This window comes from Rhinolophus sinicus, linkage group LG10 (genome assembly GCF_036562045.2).
Source record: "Rhinolophus sinicus isolate RSC01 linkage group LG10, ASM3656204v1, whole genome shotgun sequence".
Taxonomy (NCBI): Eukaryota; Metazoa; Chordata; class Mammalia; order Chiroptera; family Rhinolophidae; genus Rhinolophus; species Rhinolophus sinicus.
In genome coordinates this window covers 31327129-31354964 of record NC_133759.1, presented here as the reverse complement: position 1 = coordinate 31354964, position 27836 = coordinate 31327129, and the positions used below count along the sequence as shown (strand labels likewise).

At 37.7% G+C, this 27836-nt stretch overlaps 1 protein-coding gene across 8 annotated transcripts in view; it reads right to left on the bottom strand.

The window, feature by feature from the left end:
• NEK11 (NIMA related kinase 11) overlaps positions 1 to 27836 on the bottom strand; it is a 192279-nt gene that overhangs the window by 164322 nt on the left and 121 nt on the right. For 5 of the 8 annotated variants that reach the window (XM_019725963.2, XM_074312833.1, XM_074312835.1 and 2 more), the window contains exons 1-2: positions 27586 to 27767; positions 24650 to 24919 (exon numbers count right to left, since the gene is read on the bottom strand). In XM_019725963.2, the coding sequence (XP_019581522.2) occupies positions 24650 to 24819 (170 nt within the window). In that variant the 5' untranslated portion in view covers positions 24820 to 24919; positions 27586 to 27767. Of the gene's footprint in view, positions 1 to 24649; positions 24920 to 27585; positions 27768 to 27836 lie in introns of those variants that run through there. The other 3 variants (XM_074312832.1, XM_074312836.1, XM_019725967.2) reach the window with 3 other exon arrangements.

Genomic DNA, 27836 nt, shown 5'->3' with positions numbered 1-27836 from the left:
GAAATTAACCTAATTTCTTTTTGTGAGCGGTTTATTGGATGGGTTGATCAGAGAGATGCAATTAGTTGTGGTATATCATAACTTCAGCCCATCTGATGAAGTCATGTTAATAGATGTCAATGAGAAGAGTCTTGTGATATCCTTTCAATATGGGGGAGATGCAATCTTCACGTGGATTCATGGCTGGTTGAACAAGTGGACCAAACATGCTAGAGTCCTGGACTTCAGGCCACTTTGCAGACATTCCCTCTTCGAATGCCACTGGGACCCATCCCTAATAATATCTTCACCAACGTTTTATTAATGACTTATATGACAATCCAAAAAGACATATTTACCAAGTTTCTAGAAGATGCAAAGCCAGGTGGCATAATCAATAGACATCGGCAGAGTCAATTTTTCAAAGTGACTGAAGAAGCTGAAATGTGAGCTGGAAACCACCCAGCCTACATTTTGCAAGAATGAACCTAAAGTTCTATAGTTACAGCTGGGAAAATTAAATCCTTAAATCAAACATGAGTGAAACCTGGCTCATCTATAAAAACTCTGAAAGCAGTGTGTGGGGAGAAGACTAGCTGCCCCCCAAAATTCAATATAAGATCACAGCTATAAGAGGTCCTGACAGTCCCAGCTGATTTTGAAATGCCTCAAAGGTTTTGAAATGCCTGCAGAAGTAACTGCTTGTTTAAAAGGTTAAAAATAACTTCAAAAACCACAATTACTTTTGCACCAACCTAATAGTATGAATATACTTGGTTCCATTAGGCCTTTTGTGTTCAGGCCTGGGAATCTCATTTCAAGAGGAATAATGTCACCAAAGTTAACCAAAGGAAGGATGAAGATTTTCAGGGGTCTTAAAATCCAGTTACCCAAGGAACAGAGAAACAAGAGGGACAGAGCTAATAAACTTTGAGCAATAACTTATGAAAACATGCTAGGAATGTTTCCTGTATCATTCATTTCATACTTCTAACAATATAAAGTAGTTATTATTTTCCCTATTTTACAAATGAGGAAACTGAGACTGATAGTTTAGGTAATTGTCTGAAGTAAATGGAGAGACTGAGCTATGAATATTTGCAGAAGAGCCTTACTTTAAGGCTGAGGCTTTTTCCACTTCATTATTAATGAAACCTCTATCCAGTGGTTAAAACATTGATAATGTTCATCGAGAGAAGATCAGACTAAGAAGGGATACGATAACTATGTCATCCAGTTCCTGTATACTCGTATGCCAGGGTCTCATGCTCTGTGCCTTCATCCACACTACTACCCTTCCTGCGGCATCCTCTTTCTACCCCACTCTGCCAGATTTGCATGAATCCTGCAAGCCTTGGCTTCTACACTCTCTTCTATAATGTTTTCTCCATTCCATAAAAACAGGTTAAGTGCACCTTCATCTAGCAGGACACGCAAGGAGTAGAAAGTGACTGCGAGTGTTTCTAGCCTTGTTGGCCTGAATAGTCTGGAAGCTCTTTGAAGGCAAGAGCCATGTCCAATTTGGTACATTCACTCTTTTAACGTGCACAATTCAGTGGTTTTTAGGGTACTCCCAGAGGTTTGAAACCATTACCACTATGTAATTTTAGAACACTTTCATCATCCCTATTAGGGACTGAATTGTGCCCCACTCCCTGCCCCATTCATATGTTGAAGTCCCAATTCCCAATAGCTCAGAATATAACAAGTTATTTGGAGATAAGATCTGTAATGAGGTAATTAAGTTAAAATGAAGCCATTAGGGTGGGGTCTTAATCTAATATGACTGGTGTCCTATGAGAAGCAGGCAGAAGAAGCGGGGGAGGGGGAGGGAGGAGAGTAAGAGAGGGGAGAGAGAGAGAGAGAGAGAGAGAGAGAGAGAGAGAGAGAGAGAGAGATATTGGACTTCCAGCTTCCAGAACTGTGAGAAAATATACTTCTATGGTTTAAGCCACTCAGTCTGTGATATTTTGTTATGGCAGCCCTAGAAAACTAATATCCCCAAAGAAACCTCTTACCATTGGCAGTCATTCCCCATCCCCATGCCCCACAGTTCCTGGCAACTGCTAATCTATGACTTCTTTCTCTATGGATTTGCCTATTCTGGATATCTCAATTAAATGGAATTACCTAATACATGGTCTTTTGTAACTGGCTTCTTTCACTTAGTAATCTTTTCAAGGTTCATCCGTGTATAAGTACTTCATTCCTCTTTATGACTAAATATTTTCCATTGTATGGGTATACTACATTTTGTTTATCCATTTGTCAGTTGATGGACATTTGGGTTGTTTCCACTTTTTGGCTATTATGAATAAAGCTGCTATAAACATATCTGTACAAGTTTTTATATGGACATGCTTTCTTTTCTTTTGGGGTATGTACCTAGGAGTAGAATTGCTGGGTCATATGGTAACTATGTTTAAAATCTGATGGAACAAGCAGGTTGTTTTTGCAAAGTGGCTGTGCCATTTTACATTCCCATGAGCAGTGTGTGAGATTGCCAATGTCTATACAGCCTCACTGACATTTATCATCTATCTTTTTTTATTCCAGCCATGCTAGTAGGTATGAAGTGAACTCTCATTGAGGTTTTGATTGTGGTTTGATACTCAACATCATATTTTTTTCCATTATTGGCTATTTGTACATCTTCTTTGGAGAAACATATATTCCTACTGGTTTTTGTGTCTACAGCCCTGATCTAGAACTGGACACACAGTGGGAGCTCAATAAACAGAAGTAATAAATCACTTGTAGCAGAGTTACTCAGAGCTCCTAGATTCCAGCTGAGACCTACTGACTCAAACTTCCCATGCTCAGGCCTAGGAATATACACATAAACGGAACCTTAACTGAAACAAAGATTCTGCAAACATCTGAAGAATTGTGATGTGTTCAAAGGTAAACACGTGATCTATGCTGTTCTAGACTGCAGACGTGGGACTGGTGGACAGGAATTATAGGCAGAAGACGTTACTTCATCAAGTGGTATCAACTGAGCTTGGCTGGCCTATTTGCCATGAAAGTTGCAGGAAGGAGTTCCACATTGGGTAAGATGGAGGATGGCATGTCGTCCTTGTAGGGAAAGTATGATATTTCTGTACCTATTAGGTTGCATTAATTTGTAAATATTCTGCCTTATAATCAAATAACATGTCCTGGTATCGGTTATATCTAAAATGAACGGAGCTTCTCCTGAAGGAGAAGGTGTATGTTTTTCTTACCTCTGTTTTTTCCAATTTCTTGCTTTTCTCTGAAAAATGTGCGCAATGTTCGATCGCTGACTAATGGAGCTGATAATGAATGAAGTCAATGGGCACTGGGAACACTGGGCATCATGGGGCATGTGTAAAACACCTCCAAGGCCAATGTATGTCTTCTAGGAGCTTATATTTTAAGTGAAGAGCTGAGGTGTACAAAAATTATTGTTAGGCAACAATTGCAAGGTTCCCCATAACCAAGGGGCACAGTTGAATGTGACAGAACATGTGTGCACCAGTGTAACTGCAACATTGTGGGCTAATTTATACATCACCATATAACTAAGGAATAGCTGGCACTTGGAAGCTCGTCATCAGCCCTGGGGCTCTTCAGTCACCAAAAACGACCTATTGCAAACTTGCAATCTGAGCCAGAGAAACTGCCAGGTTAAAGGCTAAAATGCCTTTGCACCCTCTCTCTCCTAGGAGCATGGGAAGAGGAGATAGATCGGTAATACTGGGGAATAATGATTTACACAGTTCAGATAGATGGAGAGGGTCCAGCAGACCCTGTTTCCCCGAAAATAAGACAGTCAGCTCTAATGTGTCTTTTGGAGCAAAAATTAATATAAGAGCCAGTCTTCTATTATATTATATAAGACCTGGTATTATATTATATTATATTATATTATATTATATTATATTATATTATACCCAGTCTTATATTATAGTAAAATAAGACCAGGTCTTATATTAATTTTTGTTCCAATCAGCATTAGAGCTGATTGTCCAGCTAGGTCTTATTTTCAGGGAAATATAATATTATGCCTAGAATGTGAGGCTTAATTTAAATTTTGTCTGAGAGGAGGGATTCAAGAGCTGTAAGATCTTTAGCATGAGAGCGACATTATAAAAGTAGTATTCTATAAAATGGTTATCTTTGAGCTTGAGGAAACAGTAGGAAGCTATTACAGATGTAAAATTACAAAGGCCTATAGTAACTTGGCAGTAGAGAATAAAGGCAAATTTGGGAGATTTTTGAGGAAGAATTGGCAGGTCACTGGGTATGTGGTGGGCAGAGAATGCAGTCACATGTGGCACCATTTACCAATCTTCTGAATCAGGAGTGGTAAACTACCATAAAAAAAAAAAAAAATACTTTCCATTTGATTTGCTAAATTTCAGACATTGCCCGAATATTCAAGTGGAGATATCCTTTAGACACTGAAAATATGAGACTGCATAATGGGTCTGCATAAAGAGCAACGCTAGAGGTGTAGGCTTTAGGGTCATCTGCTCTCTGGTAACAGAAAAAATTAGGAAAGGTGAATGGATCGAAAGTGAAACAACACTTGTGCTTAAACCTATCATCTTTCAACCCAGCGGACATTTTACCTGATAAACTTCAACTCAGTTAATCATCAGAACACTAGTAGCTAAACTGCCTCAATGAGAAAAGCAATGAAAGCCAGTTAACAAGGAACAACAAAGCATATTTTCTCTCTTTAAATATGGCCTCCAAGACCTTTATGTCTAAGACTTCATGTGAGGTTATAAAGATCTGTTCAAACAAGATGGCTTCACACTTGGTAATTATTTTTAGACCTTCAAAACCAAAACAATTCAATTATTTTGATTGCTGTTGAACTATGCCATAGGTCTGCCATTTGGGGGGAGACTCTATTTGCCCCTGGCCTTTGTCCTCTGTAGCAATCTTCATGCTATCCTGTGTTCAGAGCTGGCTTCATGGGCAGGGAACCTATGCAGTCACACAGGGGCCAGTGATAAGAAGGACCCCATGCTTGATTTAATGCTCTGCTGTCACTGCCTTGAAATTCTTAATTATTCTTTTAACAAGAGACCCTGCATTTTCATTTTGTACCAGGGCCCTGCAAATTATGTAGCCATTCCTGCCTGTGCTATTCAAGCATAAAAGCTATTTATAATTGACTTTTGCTACACTAACCAAACTCATTCTTGGTCACTGGATCAATTTTGCTTTCACACATTTGACAAAGTGAGGCAGGGCTCCAATCTGTCAATCCCCTATGTGTCTGTCATTGCTCTGAATGCTCTTAATATGGAAGGGGTACGAGACCATAGTTACAGATGAGGAAGTCAAGGGGCCACAGGAACTGAAACATCGTTATCTGTCGATGTAAATCAGATGCTCAGAGCAATGCTACCACCAGCGGGGCCACTTAAAAATTAACATTCTAGGGGTGGCCAGATGGCTCAGTTTGTTAGAGCGCGAGTTCTGAACAACAGTGTTGCCGGTTCAATTCTCACATAGGCCAGTGAGCTGAGCCCTCCACAACTAGATTGAAGACAGTGAGCTGCCACTGAGCTGCTAGAGGGGTGGCCGGATGGCTCAGCTGGTTAGAGGGCGAGCTCTGAACAACAAGGATGCCGGTTCAATTCCCGCATGGGATGGTGGGCTGTGCCCCCTGCAACTAAAGATTGAAACAGCGACTGGACTTGGAGCTGAGCTGCACCCTTGACGATTAGATTGAAGGACAACGACTTGGAGCTGATGGGCCCTGGAGAAACACACTGTTCCCCAATATTCCCCAATTTAAAAAAAAATTAACATTCTAGAGTCAGTAGAAAAAGCCAAAAGGGAGTCAACTGTGTGCATGTTATGATACAAATGCTATTAAACACATATACCTCACATCATGTGGATGGACCTTAATTTGGTTCAGTTCCTGAAAGGACTACACAGTAGAGTTGAAGCACAGTGACAGAGCTATAACGAATGACGAGATCTCTCTGATGAGATTTTTATAAACATCTCAAAACCAGGTTTTATTTCTTGTGGGTTACACTTCTAAAATTCTAACTTATGCCAGGGACATTAAATTCTATAGTAAGTCTATAATTACCTTGTGAGTAGTATAGTTACCTTGCATTGCATTTTTGTGTTAATTTTCTTGTTATTAAATTTAAAATATACCCCATTTTTTGTTGCCCTGTTTTACAAAGTCTTTAATAGACCTCAAAAGAATTGAAGTGGCCCAGATCTCTCTCAGCCTCTAAGAGGCCCTGATCTCTCTCACTCTATTGGCCCTTCTAACAGAGCTATTTGCATTCACATCCTCTTTTCAGCCCAAATGTCAGTTCCTGGAGGACCACGGCTGTAGCTGCTTCATCTCTTTGGCAGCCACCCACTAGACGCTTATTGAGTGAAACTGCACTCCACCATTCTCATGGACTGTGGAGAGTTACGTTTGGTTAGATTTATGGCTTTTCTTTCAAAATAGAGCACATACACATCTTTATATACACATAAACTAGGGAATGTGCACCTACTACATAAATGGCAAGGAAAACCAAACCTATTTCAAGCCAGTTAAAATGTCTGTGAAGATAAAAAAAAAGATTGTTTCCAAATTTATTGTGCCTTGTGCTTCTCCTAGGAAGAAATTAGAAGTATGTTAATGACCTATTTTTTAGCCTTTCATTCGCTTAACCAGTAAAATTACAATATTGGTAGGCTGTGATTAAATGAAGATGACATTATGGACCCTGACATTGGAAATGGTGCCGTGTCTGAACAGTGGATCTGCATGTTACATTACCACCCTCTGCTGTTCATAATGGTCAGTTTTAAAATAGTGACTTTCCTTCTTATCCCCCTCACTGAGTCTTTTGTAAATTTCAATACCACATATGCTTCCGATCACTAATTTCAGCGTGGTGTCCATGGTGTCCCGTGGGTAGCATTTCCTAATTGGGTTCCTCACTACACTAGTGTCAATAATGTGGCCTAGAATAAAAAGGGAGTTCCGCGGTTGAATAAATTTGGGAAAAACTCGAAGAGTCACAATTTATCCCACAGATTTAAGGCTCTGACGAGTCCCTCAGGAAAAACAAAACAAAACAAAACACAAAAAAACTGGATTAACTTTGTGGAAACCAGGGTTTTCTAAACTTGTTTAATCATGGAAGTCCTTTTTATACAGAACACCTATTAATATTTTCAAAGGCACCAGTGTTTGCTGCTCTAGGGCTGAAGGTAAGAGGGCACTGAGACTGATCCAAAAAAATCTTAGCTGTAAATGTTTCATTATATCAAATGCCTGCAAGCAACCTGGACAATTCTGCAACATGATTTTTGCTTATAAATAATTTGCCACCAGATTTACATGTTTTCTTACTTCACCTCCAGGAAAACAGGACGGCAAAGTAACCTCATTGTTGCCATCACTTCACAGCAAAGATATTTCAGAAAGTGAAAAGTCATCCAACACTAGGTCTCAATAACAAGTTTTCAGCAGTGCTTTTCAAACTTTTCCAGAAAACTACACCCCTAATAGTAAAGAAGAATACACTGATATGGCTGGAATGGGGCTGCCAAAAGCAGAAGAACATGTCTCTGAAATCTCATGCTTTACACGTATTTTAAAAATCCACGCAAGAAATAGTGTTTGTGCAGTGACAAATGTTCAGGCTTATTCACTGCAGCAGCATTTTTAATAACAAAAGATTAAAAACTACCCAAATGTACATCAACAGGGAAGTGGATAAATTATACTACAGCCATACAATAGAATATACTATACAGTGGTTAAAGCAAAGAATGGGGACAATCTAACATAGAAAGAAATCTGAGCTAATTTGGTATATGAGAAAAGCATGAAACAGAAATGTGTAATATGCTAGCTTTTATCAGAAGGGGACAAAAACAAGAATCTGTATTCCAGAGTTGCTTATATATGTATAAAGCAACTCATAGGAAACACTTTAACAATGGTTACCTTTTGCAGAAGAGGATGGGAACTCAGAAAAAAGGGAACAAGGATGAGAGGAGACTTTTAATAGTATACCTCTTTATATTTGTAAACTATATGAATGTGTAATCTATTAAAATTATATTAAAAAATCAAAAATAATGTAAAATTTTCACTCTACTTAGCATACTTACATTTGTCCTATTTTTTAAAATTACTTGTATATTCTCACAATAGTAAAACCAAATCCATATTTAAACTCCCGCTTGGTGGGTCATCTGGGACATCATATGTTGTTCTACTGTTAAAGGAATGGGTTTAGGCCATTTAAAATTTGCTTAAACATTTAGCCTTCATTCAATTTGGAGAACCAACATCAACACAAAAAGAAATCTGGAACCTCTACTTAAAAATGTTTGCTCATGAATTTGGGACTTTTATCTGTAGGCTGGGGTTTTTAAAACATGGCGTCTTAGAAGTCTTATGCTCAAAACCACTACGCACTTACTTTTGGAAGTGTTCACACAGAAAGTGCCACAATACTGAAACGGCAACCCAGAATGTGAAGCATCACAGACGTCTGCCCACTCTTCAACAGCAAACCCCAAAGGCAAGCCAAACCTCTGCTCGACAGCCCAAAGTAACTGAAATTTCAAACTCTCTATTTTCCACACATTTTTAAGAGCTTGGCAATTATAAAAATGTTCTTCATCATCATCACCATCAGCAGCAGCAGCAGCAGCAGTCTGGCTTAATTCACAAAGTTTTCCTATTACATTCCCCAAATGAAAAAAAATAATTAGGCTTCTTTTGTTTCACCGCACTACTATTAAAATGATTTTTATATATAATATATGTGAAAAACATGTGGCTTCTCTTTCTATGAAAGATGTAATCCAATAAATAAATAAAATACAACTGACATATAACTGATGGAACAAGCAAATGAAATATGACTAATGTCAATAAAATGTACTATAGGTATCCAAATTTTATCCCAGAAAAGATATTCTAAGGGCAAGTTCTATATCCTTGTTTACCTTTCAAAGTAGTTTAATAAACCAACAGTGCCATAACTGTCTCCTAAATTCTCTCAAACTGAAGTTTTATTTCTAGGTGCAAATAAGGCTAGAATTAAAAAGACAAACAGCATGACTAGATGAACCAATGCAGCATGAGCAGCAGGGAGCCATTTGTTACTGCTTTCATCAATTCTGGTTCCATTTCTGAAGGCTGTTCTCTTTGGAATTCCTTCAGAGAAACACACAGGCAGTGGGGACCACAAGGATTTAAATCTCTACTGAAATCTCCTGATGATCTGTTGGATATTCATAAGTGACAGAATGATTCCACCTTTAGGTTTATTTCAGTTATAATAATGAGTTATGAATAATTGATCACTGGGTAATAAATTATTCAGGTAGGCACACAGTTTCCAAGGAATCCTGGAGTGAGTCTACCTAATGGCATAATATGAGTGAGAGGCAGCTGCTGAGGGGGCATCCCACAATCACCCCGCACTGCAGAGTCACGGGTAGTTACTGCCTCTCAGCGTGGGCTTTTCAATGAGGGGCCATATTAATGTCTTTTGAAATTTTATAAAGTAGAAGTCCCCACAGGGTACTCTAGTGTCTGTCCAAGTGTGATTTTCAAATACTGACCCCTGACTTCTTCGTCCACCCCACTGGGATATTTGTTATCAGCTGAGTACAACCTTTTTGCTGCTGAAACTAGCGTTGAACTGAAAAAGTGTGAAATCAAGAACATATGTGTGTACTTACACACAAACACATACATATGCACCTGTGTGTGTATATATACAGCTATAGACACATATATACATATAGCTTTTGTGTACATAAGTGTACACACACACACACACACACACACACAGAATTTTACGATTATGCAGGGATAGCAAAATAATGCTGAAATAAGCTTTACCTGGAGGAAATTATCTGCTGTTCTCAGTTTTTAAAAGCTTTTGAATATAATTTACCCGTTATGAGCTCAAAACTCAACTTAAAATTCAGCTTCAGGAACGTGTTAAGTCCCATCCATATGGAACATCCAAGTGTTTCACTTCCTAAGTGATGTTAAACTGCCTTGCAAATCACATCTCTCACTGATCCTTCTTGTAATTTTAATTTCTAAAACAATAGAAACGACTCATTAGAAGTCAATAATCATGTACTGAAATAGCTTTGAAAGAGTATATGAACTAAAAACAGCTGATCAACAAATAGCAAAGCCAATGTTATAAAAAGTGGGTTGGCTGATCTTGCCCCAAAACTCACAGTATCAGCATTTGTGCAAGGCCCATGAGACGAAAGACAGAGGGAAACAAGGAGAATGGGAATGAAGAACTGTCAGGCCACAAATCTCCCTCAATTCTCCTCTGAGGGAACGGCAGGTATAACTACTTGGTTTTTAAGGGTTTCTCCAAATTCAAACATGGAAGTGGAAACATCAATCAAATTTTAATTAAAATGCTGAGTGCCTATCGCATATGGGAGAAGTTGAGGAAATAGACAGCTAACCACATTCTAATCAAAGCTTCAATATTCTAAATTTTCCACTCTTAGAAATTTGGAAACCTAAGACATAAACAAGAGTATCAACTTACATTTTAACCTTCCTTCCTGACTTACTTAATAAAGGTCATGAAAACCAAAGCCTATAATTTTTGTCTGAACTAAAAACAACAAGATTGGTCTGAACCCAAGATTAAAAAGCAACAGAAACAAAATGATGGTTGCTAGAGTTGAGGGGGCTTGGGGATTGGTCAGAAAGATGAAAGGATGAGGAAGTACAAATTGATAGTCACAAAATAGTCATGGGATGTGAAATATAGTTGGGGAATATAATCAATAATGTTGTAAAAACTATACATGGTGTCAGATGGGTACTAGACTTATCAGGGGATCACTTCTTAAATTATATAAATGCTTAACCACTGTGCTGTACACCTGAAACTAATATAGAATAATAATTGAATGTCATATATACATACACCAGGGCTGCCAAAAAAATGTATACACGTGGATGCCTTGGTCAACATTGCTCAAGCCAGTAGTTCACCATAATCAGAAGTGTCTGGACGCTGATGGTAACCACTTTGAGCCTCTACGAATTGCAAAAGTCAAACGTGACTTGTATTCATCTTTTGTTATCGGTATATATTTTATATTACAATTTTAATACAGTTTTTTCCTTTCTTAAAATGTGTATACAATTTTTGGGGGCACACTCTGTATACAGTGGTACCTCGGTTTTCAAACGTAATCCACGAGTTCTGAAATGTTCGAAAACTGCCGATAGCTAGGCCTCAAGATCTTGCACTCAGCGGAAGCCGCGTGACATGTTTGACTTGAGTCGTGTTCGAAAACCAAAGCATTTACTTCCAGATTTACGGCATTCATAAACCAAAATGTTTGTCAATGGAGACGTTCGAAAACTGAGGTACCACTGTATGTATAGTCATGGGATGTAAAGTACAGCATAGGAAATATAGTCCATGGTATTGTATTATAATAGCTACGTACGGCATCAAATGGGTAGTGGTCTTATTGGAGTTATCATTTTGTGCGTGTTGTAAATATCTAATCATTAGGTTTTTTTGTATGCCTGAAACTAATAATAAAAATAGCGACATTGAGCTTAAACTGTAAAATTTCACAATGATTATCACTAGCGACTGCAAAATCAACCAGTTTTAACAATCTTAGAGGTTTTCGTATCTCATAGTCCAGGATTTGCATTTTCTAAAAACATTTATTAAGGTATAATTGACATACGATATACTGCACACATTTAAAGTGTGTAACTTGATCAATTTCAACATATGGGTCCGCCCATGAAACCATCTCCACAATCATGACAATGAGCACACCCATCACCCCCAAAAGTTTCCTCATGTCCAGGGCCTACATTCAATCAGTAAAACTTTGGGTGGGTTTTTCACATAATGACTAAATAATAGCGGTGCTGTACTGATAAGTATGTTCTATAGAATGTGAAAGGTTTCATAAGTGTTCGTTCGTACGTTTGAGTATTAGGTAATAGGGGCTATGAAAGCAGCTGAGAAATAAAGTGATTATGTTCTTCTCAAACTATGGACCGGAAATTCAATTTCACAGTACGTATTTTAAAGCAATGAAGGTCACATAATATTCACTACTTATTTTCAATCCTACATAAAATTATTTACACAATGTACAATTAATGTAGTACACAAGCTACTTTTAGAACTGTTTGGTGTCAACTATGTCCATTTCCCTCGTAAATATTAATTTACAAATCACTAGTTCCAAAAACTAAGCTTAGGAATAACTGACCAAAAAACGATAGCAACATAGGGTTGTTGTTTTTTTCCCTTGTTGACTTTTAAGTCACGAACATAAGTTCACTATTTAGACATGGATGTCATGGCAACTAAACTTTTTCCCAAGCATATCAGCTCAAGAGTAATAAAGAGAGCCAGAAGCTAATTTTAACCTGAGAGTTTTCCCCTTTCTCATTTCTTTGACCTTTAAGTTATAGATGTATCTCATTGCAAGTTATTTAAAGGTGGATGATATCAGAACTCAGATTTTCAGTCCAAAATTGTTATAAAGGTGGGTGCTAGCCAAAATTGCCCATACATATTCCCAGGTCAATGTACATATCAAAAAAGGAACCAGATTATTTCAGAAGGGAGAGGACTGAGAAGACGATGCCTCCCTCAGCTGGTCCTGTTGGAGAAGGGATGGTACAGGAGAACTGCCTGCTGTGTGCCAGGCAGATGCTGGGCTACCTGACCCACCAAACACTATTGGAGGAAAAAGTCTCCCAAGAAGGCTGCTTGAATAGAACCAAGAACAAGGGTTTGTTAAAGATTATACTTGAGGGTGTCATGCTTACTTTGGGGTCAGATAATTAAAGGTAGCCCCCAAAATATTCTGACATCAACCAATAAAAACCCTCGATTTGGTTATTGATGTTCCTCTGAAATCTGTTAAAAATCAGCTCAGTCTTTGCTAGAATACATCTCACCAAAAAAAGTCCTGTTTTGGTAGGGGAAAAAAAAAAATTTTATACTACTACACCCATAAAGTTTTGTTCTTACACAGTATACATTCATCCTTAAAATGTTCTGTTTTATTTATTGAATAAATGAGACAAAAATAACATTTAAAATAATAGTCTTACATCAATCTTGTGTTTTCAAAATTTGGCATAGTCAGCAGTGACAATGTAAAGGGACCAGCTTATCCAATTACATTTCAAAATTACTATTTACTAAAATAGCTTAGCTATCCCTCCATCTCATACATTTAAATGAAGAATTATACTCCTTATTTCCTGGGGGTATTATTCAATGTTAGCAAAACCATCAGGTTCCTACTACTCATGAATCCACCAAAACAATACATCAGAATAACAGAGTGGATAAGTAAAGAATTTAAACAGCCAGTCCGAAAATCGAATAAATACACTAATTTGTCTAAACTCTTTTCTTGTCAACAATCCATCTATTTTAAGTAAACCACTTCTGTTTTCTTTCAAGCAATAGTAATATAAATAAAGAACATTTTTTTAAAAAGGCTTTTGGGGTGCTGTCTTCTTTCTAAATGCTTCTTGGTGATTCAGTCTGCAAAGCAGGCTTTTTGTGGCTCCTTGCCCAACCCAAAATGAAACTGAGGATTTCCCTGCATCCTACTCATCCTAAAATACTTTATTTATTAGTCATCTCTCATCTGTAAATATTAAAAATCAGATAAAAAGTTCATGGCTTTTTTTATGTTAATACATGCAGCAAAGCAGCCTCAGGAAAATGCAAATCATTTACCCCAGAATATTGACTTCCTTACCATGACTGAGATAAGTCAAAGTAACTGTGCACGCTTGCATTTTCTTCTCTCTCTTTCCCTCCTAGTATCTCCCAAACCTTAAATGGTGTAAGACGGCCAGAATCTCAGAGGCCTGACTTTATCATAGAGAACTGACAAAGCCCAAAGTGAAGTACAAGTTCAAATTTACCCTGAAAAAGATTTACCGAGGAGGAATCTAAGCACAAGGTCCTCCAAAACACAATTTTAAAAGAGATTTTAGTATGTTTTCATATTATAATCTGTCTTAAAATTGAAGATTTTAAGGGAAAAAAAGACCTGATCATTACAATGAAAAACTGAAGAAAACTGTTTTCTGGCAGGACAAAATGGAAAGAAATCATTAGTTTCCTCCAAATTGTTTTCATAACACTCTATTATATAAACCATTGCATCTTATTAAATTAACTCAGCCCACTCAATAACCCGATTTCTCCTTCACAGATACCCACTGGAGAGAACTCTTGGTCATAATATAGAAATAATAGCTTTAATAAGAGTACACAGACTGAACTCAAAAAATCTATTGATGTTTTGTTTACGACTCAAAACTGAAAGTAAAGATATGTTAAAATGATTACATAAATCAGACAGAAAATACATAAGTAGGTGTGAGTAGGTGCAATATACAAACACTAGCTTTGCTGAAGGCTATCAGCTATTAAACAGAAATTATTGTCACATTCTGAGTCACTGAAAACTTGTTTCAAATATGAAATCTATGTATTCTAGTAAGAACTATTACTCATTTTGAATTATGTTTCACACTGTCATGCTACTATAATTAATTTATTAATTCTCTAAGACAAAATAATGTCCTTTTTTATAAACAGTGAAAACTTATACAAAAAGGGAGGCTTTTTGGTTCATTCCTTACAATATGAAAGCCAGTTTCTCCATTTCTCAATGTGTCAGAAATAAACTTAAAATGGAGGAAGTTCTCTTTTTTCTAATTATAACTGAGCATCTCAGAAAATGTGGCCATAATTTATAACTGGCCAAATACGTTTCCATTGAATGGCACAGAATGTCCATCACTTCTTGGTGATTGAAGCTTGGTTCTTCATTAGTTTTCCAGAATTATACCACTGATAGAAAGGGTACACCAAAACAATCATATCAACCCTCTGAGGATGCTGAAAGGCACAATAGTTTTTTGTGCTTTTTTTCTTCACTTCTGCTTCAAAGAGGGTACTAAAATGTATCCAACAAGAGGGAGCTAAATGATAATAAAGCCACACTATGGTCTAGTATGCAGACATTTAAAATGATGCTTTTAAGAATATTTGATAACATGGGAAATACTTATATTCTAGTGCTTCCAAAAAAAGATGCAAAATTATATGTACGCTGAAACTTTCTTCCATCTTAGGGTCTTTCACATTGAATGGAACTAGTTGCTCTCCCACACTTTTGCCTAGTTCAATGGTCCTCAAAATACAGTAGGAGTGTCAGCAACAGCTGTTAGAAATTCAAATTCTCAGATCCCACCCAGAAGTTCCACTGCATCAGGAACTTTGGGACTAGAGCACAGCAACCTGTGTTTTAACAAAGCCCCCCGGTCAATTCTGATGCCCAATAAAGTGTGAAAACCACTGGCTAGTTCTTAATTATTCTTCAGGTCTAAGTTGAAACAACAAGTTCTGAGGGAAGCCTTTTCTCATCCAACCCCCTCCTGCCAGCTTAGATAAATCTACTGTACTTCACAGCAAGCGAGGCTTTTCTTTCATAATAGTTGTGGCAGCTTGTGATTATTTATTTTTATGATTACACAATTAGTGTTTTCCTCTCCCATTAGACCAGATATTCTCAGCCCTAGTTGAATCACCTGGAAGCTCTAAAAAATCCAGATGCCAGGGGTGGCCCAGTTAAAGCAGAAGGTATTGGAATATATGACTCAAACATGTGTATTTTAAAATATTGTGATTCTACTGTTCAGCCAAGTTTGAGAACCACCAGACTCAAACTCCTAGAAGAGCAGGTGACCAGCATTTAAATGGTGACTAGTGTTTGCTGAATGCACATGTGGGGTTTTTTTAATTTGATATATTTTGAGGGTATTTTTTTTAATTTTGCACATTGTACAAAATTCCAAATGTCCAAAAAAGTTTCAGTGAAAAGTAAGTCTCCTTCACTCCTCATCCTCCATCTCTGAGGCAACCACTGTGACCAATGCCAAATTTCCTGAGAAGATGGAATAAATATTGGTCCATACAGAAAAGACCAGAAGTTGGGTGGCAGGATTATAGTTGATTTTCCTACTTTATGCACACCTGCACTTTTTGTAAAATACGTGCTCATTACCTTCAATATTGGAAAAAGAGGTAATCTAAGGATAACCATCTGGAGCTATTCAGGAGATACACATTGGGTCTGAATCGAGGGTACCCAGAAAAATGGTCACTTGGAGTGATGTTCTCTGTTACGATGTTCTCTGTCAAGGCTTTATCTGGCGTAAGCAAATAATTGTCTAATTATTGCACCTACTTTTGGTTATATTTTCTCTTCTGATTACATATTCAGCTTCTCCAGAACTTGCACCAGAAAATGGTGGGAGGGTACATGAAAGGAGATACTATTGATTCTAGGCCCTGAATTAAGAAGTGCCATCATGATTTGTAGATTTAACTTGCCTGAATTTAGTTAACATAAGCCCCTCGCCAAGACTGACCATCTCTAGGTATATTAAAAAAAAAAAAAAAAAAAAAAAAAGCCGAGAACTGGTTCCTAGTACGGTAGCTTAACCATGGTTCTGTCCTTCAAAGGCCCTGATCACCTTGTCCCCATCCTACTGGTGATTGTATCTCAACATAACACTTTGGAACAAGGCTATAAGTCTGCGATGTTCTCAGGAGAGACTGGACTAAGAAAAGCTAGCTAGCCTTGCAATCACAGACCCAGATTGTTATGGGTTTTTTTCAATTATTATTATCCCTTTATGACTTTTTCACCTCCCTCACTCTTAAGGTCTAAGACCACTCCCCTCTGCTATTAGTGTAACCGCTTCTAGCAGCAACTCGCCTCCATTAGCTACCTCTCCTCCATTTTGTTTCTTTGGCTGGGTGGGAAATTTGCTTGTCAGAACTTTTAAAAATCTACTCTAATTCAGCTCTAAGAGCTCTCCCAGGAGGCCTTGGCCTCAATATATGGGTTTGAGGACATTTCTCTAAGGACTTGGCGGCCTTTCCTATTTAATTCCCCATCCTCATCTCATGCCACAGACATTTGATACTAAGAAGAAATGCCCTGTGGAAAGAGAAAGCATTTCCATATTAACCGTGTTGGTCATATTTAGGCAAAGGCCAATGCCGTAGTCACGCAGTTAAGCGGGGAAATATTTGGATATTTACATGGGCAGGACCAAGGGGAAAAAATAAAATCTCTTAGGTAATACACAGAAAGGAGTAAGATAATGACCGTATGTAGCTAGAAAGGGAGCTGGGCAGTGGCCGTTCCAGCATCTCTAAGATCAACCTACCACACAGCTGTGTTGTTTGCTAGTTGTTTTATGTATGTTAATTCTGTCTCCCTTCTAGACTGGAAGCTCCTGAGAGCCAAGCTTTATCTTCTATTGCTTCAGTTTCCTCCCTGGCGCTTAGTCCAAAGCAAAGGTTTAATATATAAATTGTAATAAATATACAAAACAAAAGACTACAGCAGAAAATCAACTCTACATAATAATGTCATTGTGTCTTAAGTGTGATGAAATTAAAAAAAAAGATCTCATAACCAGCATAACTATGCTGATAAGATGAATGCTGAAATTCACCGCAGCTGTGGACCATGATTAATCATGTATTTCATCATGTACAAGTAATCACGTACACGTTTAATCATGTATTTTAGGGTAAGCCTACTTCCTTAATATCCCTTTCCTATTAAATTACATGTACTAAGCTAAGGGTCAAAGTAACTTCTTAGCTCACCAAAATTTTATGGTTTTGTTAAAAAAAGTAAATAAATTTTTAAAAATCTTTGACAGATGAACAAAAATATAAAATTATGAATCAGAATTAGAACAATCTTTACAAGTGAGTTAACATTATCACATCCTTTACACCAGTTTCTATACTTATGAAAGAATGTATTCCCAAATATTGTTTTATTAATTTCATGATGCAGAATAAAGGGAAAACCTCTATCTCACTCACTCTTCATTTTAATTTTACTCTACTGTGATAACTAAAAAAAGAAATGCCAGATATTTATGCCAAAAAGAAAACTCTCTTCAAACATAAACTAATCAAGTGCAATGCCTGTAGCACTTTTTTAGCCCATAGCTAATACAGAAAGTCAATACAAATGTAAAGAAATGTGGTATTTACCTTGTAATTAAAATCCAGGGTATGAAAAATGTGAATGGTAGAGTGGTGCCCCCAAGTGGCATACTGATAAATTGCAATACACTGATGGAAAAGTTAGAAACACTGTATAGCCCTTGAATTTATCACGTTCTTTCATTAAATCGAAAAGTGCATATTGCATGAACCCAGATTTCACAGGAGCTAGTAATAAGTATCCTACAGACAAACTCAGACTCATGGTCTACCCAAGTCACTTCTGTAACAAGGGATACCAAATGGTAGTCTGGTGTATAATGGTATGATACACTTTCTTTATCTCAAAAGGTTAGGGGTGTGTCTGCAAAACAATGAAGGAAGTGTCAGATGTACTCTGATCTATTAATAAAACAGTATCCATAATATTATAGAAACATTTTTATAAAGAATGTTCAGAATTTCTGGTCAAGATGGCAGAGTAGGTAGACGCTGTGTTTGCCTCCTTTCACGACCATATCAAAATTGCAACTAAACTGCAAAACAACCATCATTGAGAGTCACCTAAAGTCTTGCTGAAATAAAGTCCTACCTCTAAGTACATACGGAAAAGCCAATTCGAGACAGGTAGGAGAGGTAGAAACACGGAACAGGCTGGTCCCACACCTGCATGTGACCTTTAAAAGTCAGGAGGGATAGCTCAGCTGCAGAGCTTCCTCTGGAGGATTGAGAGGTCCCAGACCCACACAAGGATCCCTGGCCCAGGGTTCTAGTGCCAATAAGAGAGGTCCCCATAACTTCTGGCTGTGAAAACCTCCAGAGATAATGGCTGGGTGAAACAGATGGCAGCTGGAGTCCCAGGCAATCCTCTTAAAGGGTCCATGCACAGACTTACCACTCCCTGACAGACTCACTGGCTCTAAGCTCCAGTGCTGGGGCAGCAGCTTGAAAGTCACCAGGGACATATAGGGAGGAAATGAGTTGTCTGGCCTCAGGGCAGGGGGTGGTGGGGCAGCTTTCTCCTAAACCGAAGTGCTGGCAGAATGCATAGTCTTTGTTGAATCCTATCCCCTCCCAGAGAGCAAGGAATTGAAAATCTATTTGAAGAAATAATGATGGAGAACTTCCCTAACCAGGCAAAGGAAATAGACATACAAGCCCAGAAAGTGCAGAGAGTCCCAACCAAGATAAACCCAAAGAGGCCCACACCAAGACACATAATAATTAAAATGCTAAAGGTTAAAGACAAAAAGAGACTCTTAAAAGCAGCAAGAGAAAAGCAATTAGTTACCTACAAGGAAGCTCCCATAACACTGTCAGCTAATATCTCAACAGAAATTTTGCAGGCCATAGGGATTGGCATGAAATGTTCAAAGTGATGAAAAGCAAGGATCTACAACCAAGATTATTTTACCCAGCAAAGCTACAATTTAGAATTGAAGGACAGATGAAGAGCTTCCCAGACAAGAAAAAGCTAAAGGAATTCATCACCATCAAACCAGTATTACAAGAAATGTTACAGGGACTTAAGATGAAAAAAAAAAGATAAAAAATATGAATAATAAAATGGCAATAACTATATATCCATCAACAATTACTTTCAGTGTAAATGGATTAAATGCTCCAATCAAAAGGTAGGGTGGCTGAATGAATCAGAAAACAAGACTTACATATGCTACCTACAAGAGACCCACTTCAGATTGAAAGTCACACACACAGACTGAAAGTAAAGGGACAAAAAAAGATATTTCATGAAAATGGAAATGAAAAAAAAAGCTGGGGTAGCAATACTTATACCAGACAAAATACACTTTAAAACAAAGTCTATAACATGAGACAAAGAAGAGCCCAGTAATCCCACTTCCTGGTATTTATCTGAAGAAAACCAAAATGCTACATTGAGGGGATGAATGCATCTATATGCTCATTGCAACATTGTTTACAATGGCCAAGATGTGGAGACAGCCTGCGTGTCCCTTGATGGATAAATGGATAAAGAGGAGATAATACATACATACTATGGAATATTGCTCAGCTGTGTAATGGAATGAGTTTTTGCCATCTGTGGTGGCGTGGATGAACCTGGAGGGTACTGCGCTGAGTGGAGTATGTCAGACAGAGAAAGACAGATGCAACATGATTTTGCTCATATGTGGAACCTAAAGAACAAAACAAACAAACAAAATAGAAACAAACTCATAGATATAGAGAACAAAGAAAGACAAAGAAAAACAAACAAACAAAATAGAAACAAACTCATAGATATAGAGAATATTTTGATCGTTGCCAGATGGGAGGGGTGTTGGTGGGGTGGGTGAAAAGGGGGAAGGGATTAAGAACTACAAATTGATTACAAAACAGTCATGGGGATGTAAAGCAAAGCACAGGGAACATAGTCAATGATATGGTAATAACTATGTATAGTGCCAGGTGGCTACTAGACTAGTCAGGGGATAACTTCTTAAATTATATAAATGTCTAACAACTATGCTGTATACCTGAAATTAATATAAAATAATATTGAATGTCAAAAAAAAATACTGTAGAGAATCCCTCAAACAAACAAGTACACGATACAAGAATGGAAGTACCATACCTCAGCGAAGTGTCCATCTAACAGGGAGGAAAGGGAAAACGGAATTGTACATCTCACATATTTAGAGGTGATGACATACCAAAAGGATCAGCTAAAGAAAAATGAAAGTATATATGCCAGGGTCACACCCTACTCTTGGAATCCATTTCTACCCTAAAGGCAACCCATCTATTGTAGTTTCCCAGGTTGTTCTGTGTTCTCCTCCATGAAACATTTTACTCAGACAACAAACTCCAATCTAGATTTATCTGTGAAATAGGATAGCTGTCTAACCTCCCTCAGGTATTTACCTTTAAGCCTCAACACATTCCCACCACCCCGAGCAGCAATCAAAACTCCTTGAGGGAGTGGGGAAGGTATGTGACCTGGAGAACCAAGGCACTCTTACCTGGCCCATGAACTATGAATATGTAAATGATAGAGTTCTCATGTTATGGTGTTAGGAACTTGGTACACTTGAATAAAAAGCACCATATGGGAACCAGAGGACCTGGGCTCATATTTCCCCATTTCTGCTATGAACCTGCTACACTATCTTTGGCAAATCACTTCACCTTTCTGGGCTTTAGAGTCCTTATTTATAATGAACTGGGGTTATAATAAAGAATTTTATAACTCATTTCTAGCTGCAGAATCCTTTCTGCAAATGATAGCTTTCAGGGAAACTAACAATGTGTAACAGATTTTTTTTAAAAAGAATTAATTTTCTACCCATCTTTAACATTAACCAATTCCCTATGTTTATGGCCTAGTAAGTAAAGCAGAATTTAAAACCTTACCTAACCAAATTGCTTGGAGAATGGGTGGTACTAATTAATGTGCTTTGCTCACAAACTGAAGGTTCAACTTTTAATACTCTGCGGAAAGAATCTGAAAAAACATGAATTTAGTTTCCTGCCTCCATACATGTATTAAACAGCAATTGCTGATGAGTTGCTATCTTACATAGCTAAAAGATCAACATTCTGAGTACCAATTTCTTTTGGACGATTACAGAGACATAAAAGAATACATGGCAAAAGAATTGTTACAATCTCAAGAAACTTCATTGAAGAAGTTTTAAAAATTACATGCTTGACATCAGGTTGCTTTGTTTGAGAGATTTTTCTCTCTTAAAAGTGGAATGAAAAAGACAAACTTCCATTTAATAGGGAATCCCAATTACAGTTATTGGGTGGTGATTAGATAAAGTTTTATTAAGCTTTCTTTAATTATTCCTTCAACTTGGATTGTTTATAAATGAGTCTCAGCTATTATAGAGTGATAATTCTATGTAAGACAATGTGATATTTATATTATATACATATATTTACAAATAAATTTGTATTTATAAATATCTCATATTTATTCATACTAAATTCTTTATATTTATATTGATACTTTATACATATAGTATATAGATATCTATTTAACCCTTATTACAATCCTATGAGCTTTTATACCCATTTTACAGGTAAGAAAACTGATGCTCAGATTAGGAACCTGCATAACCTTAACCTCACAGTTAAAAACAGGACTGGCTTTGCTTCTTATTCACCTCTGAAGATTGTGGTCTTAACTGTGACACTGTCCTGCCTTCCTTCTGGCATTCTAGGATTTTGTGAGCAGCCATATCCATGATTCTTCATGATTTTAGCAGAGAGTTATAAAATTAAATGTCTACACACGTAGGCAGGTCGTGGAAAGATGTGACGCAGTTGGGTGTAAGCGACAGTGAGGAACGTCAAGAATGGCTAACTGGAGGGCACAAGGTCTGTCTAAAAGGGGAAGCTGCTACCCAGCTCTGGCCATATTGGCTACATAGGTAACAATGTTAGCAAATGTTACCAAATCTTTTGATTTTTTTTTTCCAAAAAAAATGAAAACCTCATTTTTTTATGAGAGCTGTCCATTTTTACATAGTGGCAACTAATTTAGATTGGAATAGAAACACTATGCAGGCCAAATGAAACACATCTGAAGGTTGAATGTGGCCAGTATGTAATATGTTGTAAAGATTCTGATAATTAATGATTCCTTTCCAAGAGATTCTAGACTAGACCTTCTGGTAGCAAATGATTTGTCAATTATCCCCACTACTGGATTCATTCCACATACCTAGGATTCGTCTGCCATCTTCAGCTCAAGTCACTTGTTTTAAGACTAGTGCAGGTACAGGAAAGTTCACTGATAAATCACTTCCTAACCAACCAGCCCCCTCTTGCATCATTCTCATATTCTCTCTCTCTCTCTCTCTCTCTCTCTCTCTCTCTCTCTCTCTCTCCACACACACACACACACACACACACACACACACACACACACACACACTACAGTCACTGATCATCTAAACTCAAGTTTGGTCTTCATACATCTTACTTTATTTATATCCCTTTAATCAACTTTTTAGCCCTTCTGTGAATTCTCTTAAAATTCTTCATATTTGTTAATTGAAGAAACCAAAATTGGACATGGCTTTTACAGCGTGGTTTCACAAATCCTGGGTAAGATTTAGGTCTTACTTTCAATGTTTCTATAAAGGTTCTCAAGCAATTTTCAGAAACTTATCATCCTGTTCTAAATAAATAGAACAGTACCTTTAGGATTAGAAAGGGAAAATAATTCTTTTTGGTACAAGTCATAAAGCATGTTTCACCAGAAAAACTATGAATTCTAGATAATTTTTTAAATTTTGAACGTATTGTAAAGATTTTGTAGGGTGTCAGATGGGCACATGTCTTATTAGGGAGACCACTTCATGATGGTGCAGATGCTTGAACATTGCACTATACACCTGAAGCTGGAGCTGAATAATATTGTATGTCAACTATAATTTAATATGTATATTGTCACGGGATATGGAGTATATCATAGGGAATAGAGTCAATGGAATTCTAATAGATATATACGATGTCAGAGGGGCAATAGATTGGGGGAGGAGGTTACCACTTTGTGAGGGGTGAGAGTTCTAATAAGTGCATTGTTTTGTACACCTGAAACTAATTTTTTAAAAATTGAACATAAAGACCATTCAAAAGGTTGACTTTTAAAATAAAATAGTAGCATCTGTAACATTTACCTTTATAATTCCTAAAAGAAAATTAAGAAGTAGAAAATTGTTTATCACACTGATTTTAAACCCACACTTAAATATCCAATGGGCAAAAGCTGGAATAATTTGGAGTAGCCTCAAAATCTCTGAATAAAGGATAGATTATGAGACGGGAATGTGTTCTTCTGGAGTTAAAGGCTGATTTCTTGGATCATGCTTCCTTCTGCTTTCTCTTTCTCCTGTGCAAGTTTCTTCTCCTAACTTCAGTTCCAACTAACTTTTCACTACAGCAAATTCAAACAACTTTAAGCAAAAAATGAAAATTCATACTTACCTGTAAGAAATGTACTTACCGTCAACAGCAGAGCTCTTTGCATTAAAGAATTCAGTAAGAGATAGAAAAGTTCCTTGAATGGTGCCTTCAGATCAGATTTTTAAAGGCATTTCAGTAGGTGAGTAAAGTTCCCAAATGACCAAGAGAAGGGAAATGGGGTACATTATGTGAAAATAAGATTTTTATGCACATCAGAATCTCAATTGCAAAATTGCTTCCACTTAACTTGATTGGGACTGCTTGAACGATAAAATAAGAATTGTTTATAATAACTACAGTTTTAGAAATATTATGAAACGCAAATAAATGGAAATTCACATAGAGGTGAATAGGGTGTACTAAAGGAACTATGATGTTATTTTTGGCTTTTTTCTATGAAGGAGTTTTTCCAAGTCTGTAGTCACATAGCCCTCAAATTAGATATTTAAACCAAACGGGCTACCATCTAATATTAGCTTATGTAGATGACTCTCTTGTTGTTTCTTTTCCTTTGATTTGATTGCACCCTATAAACTTTCATAGTGGAGAAAAACTCTTAAGCAAAGTGAAGGGTACTCCATGTCCTTAATCAACTAAGAGCTACACATACAGGGCAGCCAAGATTTGTATGAAGTATTTTTACTTACAATTCCTCTCCTTGTTTGGCTTTCTTGTCTGAAACCAGATAGACAGTTCCAAAACTTCCACTGCCAAGTTTCTTTTGAAGCACATATCTTCTTGCAATCAAGGTCTGTGGATAAGTGGAATTGGCTACTGATCCACTCATATACTTAGCAGCCTCTTGAAATTTCAGCATTGCTCCAAACAACAGAGAACCGGTTTCTTTGTTTATAGAAACTTAACATTCAAATCTCCTAGGAGATGGTCGAATTCATCCAAATAGCAGCGGTCAATGCCTTAAAGATGAAAAGCCCAGAGATCAGGTGTAAAGAATGTTGAACCATTCCTAATAAAAAGTTTAAGTTTTTGGGATGGCCGGATGGCTCAGTTGGTTAAAGTGTGAGCTCTCAACAAGGTTTCCAACTGGACTTGGAGCTGAGCTGCGCCCTCCACAACTAGATTGAAGGACAATGACTTGGAGCTGATGGGCCCTGGAGAAACACACGGTTTCCCAATATTCCCCAATAAAATTTAAAAATACAAAAAACCCCACTAAATTATAGTTTAAAAAAAATGTTTAAGTTTTTGACAGTGACACCTGCACCTTTATTAGTGGATTGAATGACACCATGCTGATTAACTTGAATGACTTGAAAGAAAAATGTTAAAAGGTACTGAAGATTCCAATAGAGGACAGGAAGAGAACCTTCCCTATTACATTTAAATTTGGCAAAACTGAGTTACAGTCAAATTTCTCCAAAGTTCTGAGATGTATATATATTTTCCTACAAACAATCTGTTTAAGATATATATACTCCCCACCTACTTTTAAAAAAATACATCCAAATATAAGAACATTATCATTTCCTTAAATCTATATATTTGCATCAACTTTGTCTTTCTTCCTACATCTATTTTGAATAACAAATAGTGAATTAGGATGAAACCAGAAATTAGCATGATGCTGCTTTCTTTAAACTTTTTTCTTCTGTAGACTTTAAACCATGGTATTAGCATTTATTAGAGTAGATGTAGAGGGATAAGGATTTAGAATGAATTTTTTCCCATCCTAAGCAAATTCTGATCCAGTTTCTTAAGTTTCCATTATACACACTATGTATAGAGTAATCTTCCTGGATTGGAAACAAGAAGTGGCACAAAAGCAGTCAAGCCTAAAACTGTATTTTAATGTTAGCTGAATATAAATGTTACAGGTAAATCTGTAATTCCTCAAGGAGCTATACATGTACAGCAGAATTATGAAAGGACGAACTGTTTCATATGTATGTGCATGGCAAAATCACTTTTATTTCATCAAAATGTAAAATATTTTGTTAGTAATCATGAAAAGTGGGTTTTGTTTTAAATCTGTATGAAAGTATGGTTTTAAATCGAAGACTCTACGACTTGGAGTAGGGTTTCCATATTCAACAATTCCAAAGCTATAAATCAAAAACCTGTCGTATGTAATGATAAAACAAGATGTTATCTGTGTAGTTTGGGATACATGGCCAATAGGCTTCAGAATAGAACAAAAACAAGTAAATGCCCATTTACAGCATTTTCCTTCTTGAAATAATGCATAATCAGGTAAGTTTCATCTGATGCCAGTGAGAAGGAGAGTAGTAACAGAGAGAGAGAGAGAGAGAGAGAGAGAGAGAGGCCAAATCATCTGAGGGCTATGTGCTCATGACAATACTAAAACATAAGCATTGGGTTGGAAATTCAGAGCTAAGGCCCATCCCTCAAAATCCCTGAATAAATAAAAAATTATGTGGGATTATCAAGATCACAGAAAATATTAGTGAAATCTGCTGAAAAAAGTAACTGGAGTGCAGGCCTCCAACTGTATCTTTTGTTTGCCTCCTCTCCTAGCATAGAAGTGATGTTTTCTGACCAAATTAAGCTGTTAAGAAAAACTTTTCCTACAACCTTTTCAACTGAAAAGGATCATTCAGATCACTCAGTAATTTTCCTTATTTTAGAGATGAGATAAAAGTCCTCGTGTAGCAAAGAAAAGAATAATTGGACTTTTGAGAAATCCAATTTCCCAGCAGCTGCTATGTGTCAATGAGGGTTTAAACCCAGCTGCATCTAAGCAGTCTGGCCTGGGCTACAGAGTACTTTGGGACTAATTTCCCTCTGGCCCAACCTCACAGACTCAGCCCTGCAGCCCCCTCCCCAGTCCACCTTTAGGCCATCCATTCTATTAGTCTCTTCTGTGCAACCATAGTATCACCTGGTTGCTTGAAAATAGACTGCACTGTGGATTCTAGAACTACCTGTTCACCTGTCAAGGTATCCTCACCTCCACCTCAAAGGGTTGTGAATGAACTTGAGCGCCTGGAACACACCTTCTTTTCCTTTGTATCTTCGCTGCCTGGCATATAGTAGGTGTTCAATAAATTGTTAGGGCAAATAAGCATCCAACAGACCAACTGCTGTGCAAGGCTGGGGAGGCAAGTGTTGTGATGAGAAGATTTAGAAAGTTGGATGGGAAACGTGAGAAAAATGAGAGATTACCTCCCTGTGCAAACTGCCCCTTGGAGGTGTAGCTGAGCTGAATGGGGAAAAAGACAAGGGAAGAGAGTGTTTATCACAGATTGACGCCAAGTCGTTCTCTTTCCTGGTAGTGATAAATGAGGAAGTGGATTTGACACTAGATTCAGCTAAAGTTGAAATTTAACCTCAAAAATAAACCTTAACCTTAAGGTAAAGCGAACAATTCCTTGTCTCAACTTTTTTTCAAATTTACATTTTCCCAAAGCGGGTTAACACATATCGAGGGAGCACTGGCAACTCCTGGGACTGGAGCAAATTCGGGGGGTCAGGAGTCCATGGAAATGAGGTGGTCGCAGGCATGGAGACCCAAGTATGCGGGCCCCCACCGGGGCAGCCTGAAACCATCACCTTTCCCGGTACCGGGAAGCCCGGCCCGCCCGGAGGAGCGCCTCTCGCATACCTTTCCGGGTCGAGAGCGAAGGAGCGGCGGCGCCCGGGGATGCTCAGAGTCCTGCCCGTGAGCGGGAGGTACGCTGGGCAGGCCTCTAGGACCCTCCGAGCTCCAGGACCACTACTGGCCACGGATGTTGGGCACTGTTGCTAGGGAGACAGCGCGGGCATGCCGGGAAGTCGGGCGAGGCGACTTTGAGCCTGTCACCGGGGCGGAAGTGTGCTAGGAGTCAAGAGGGCGGGGAAAAGAGAGCCAGGCGG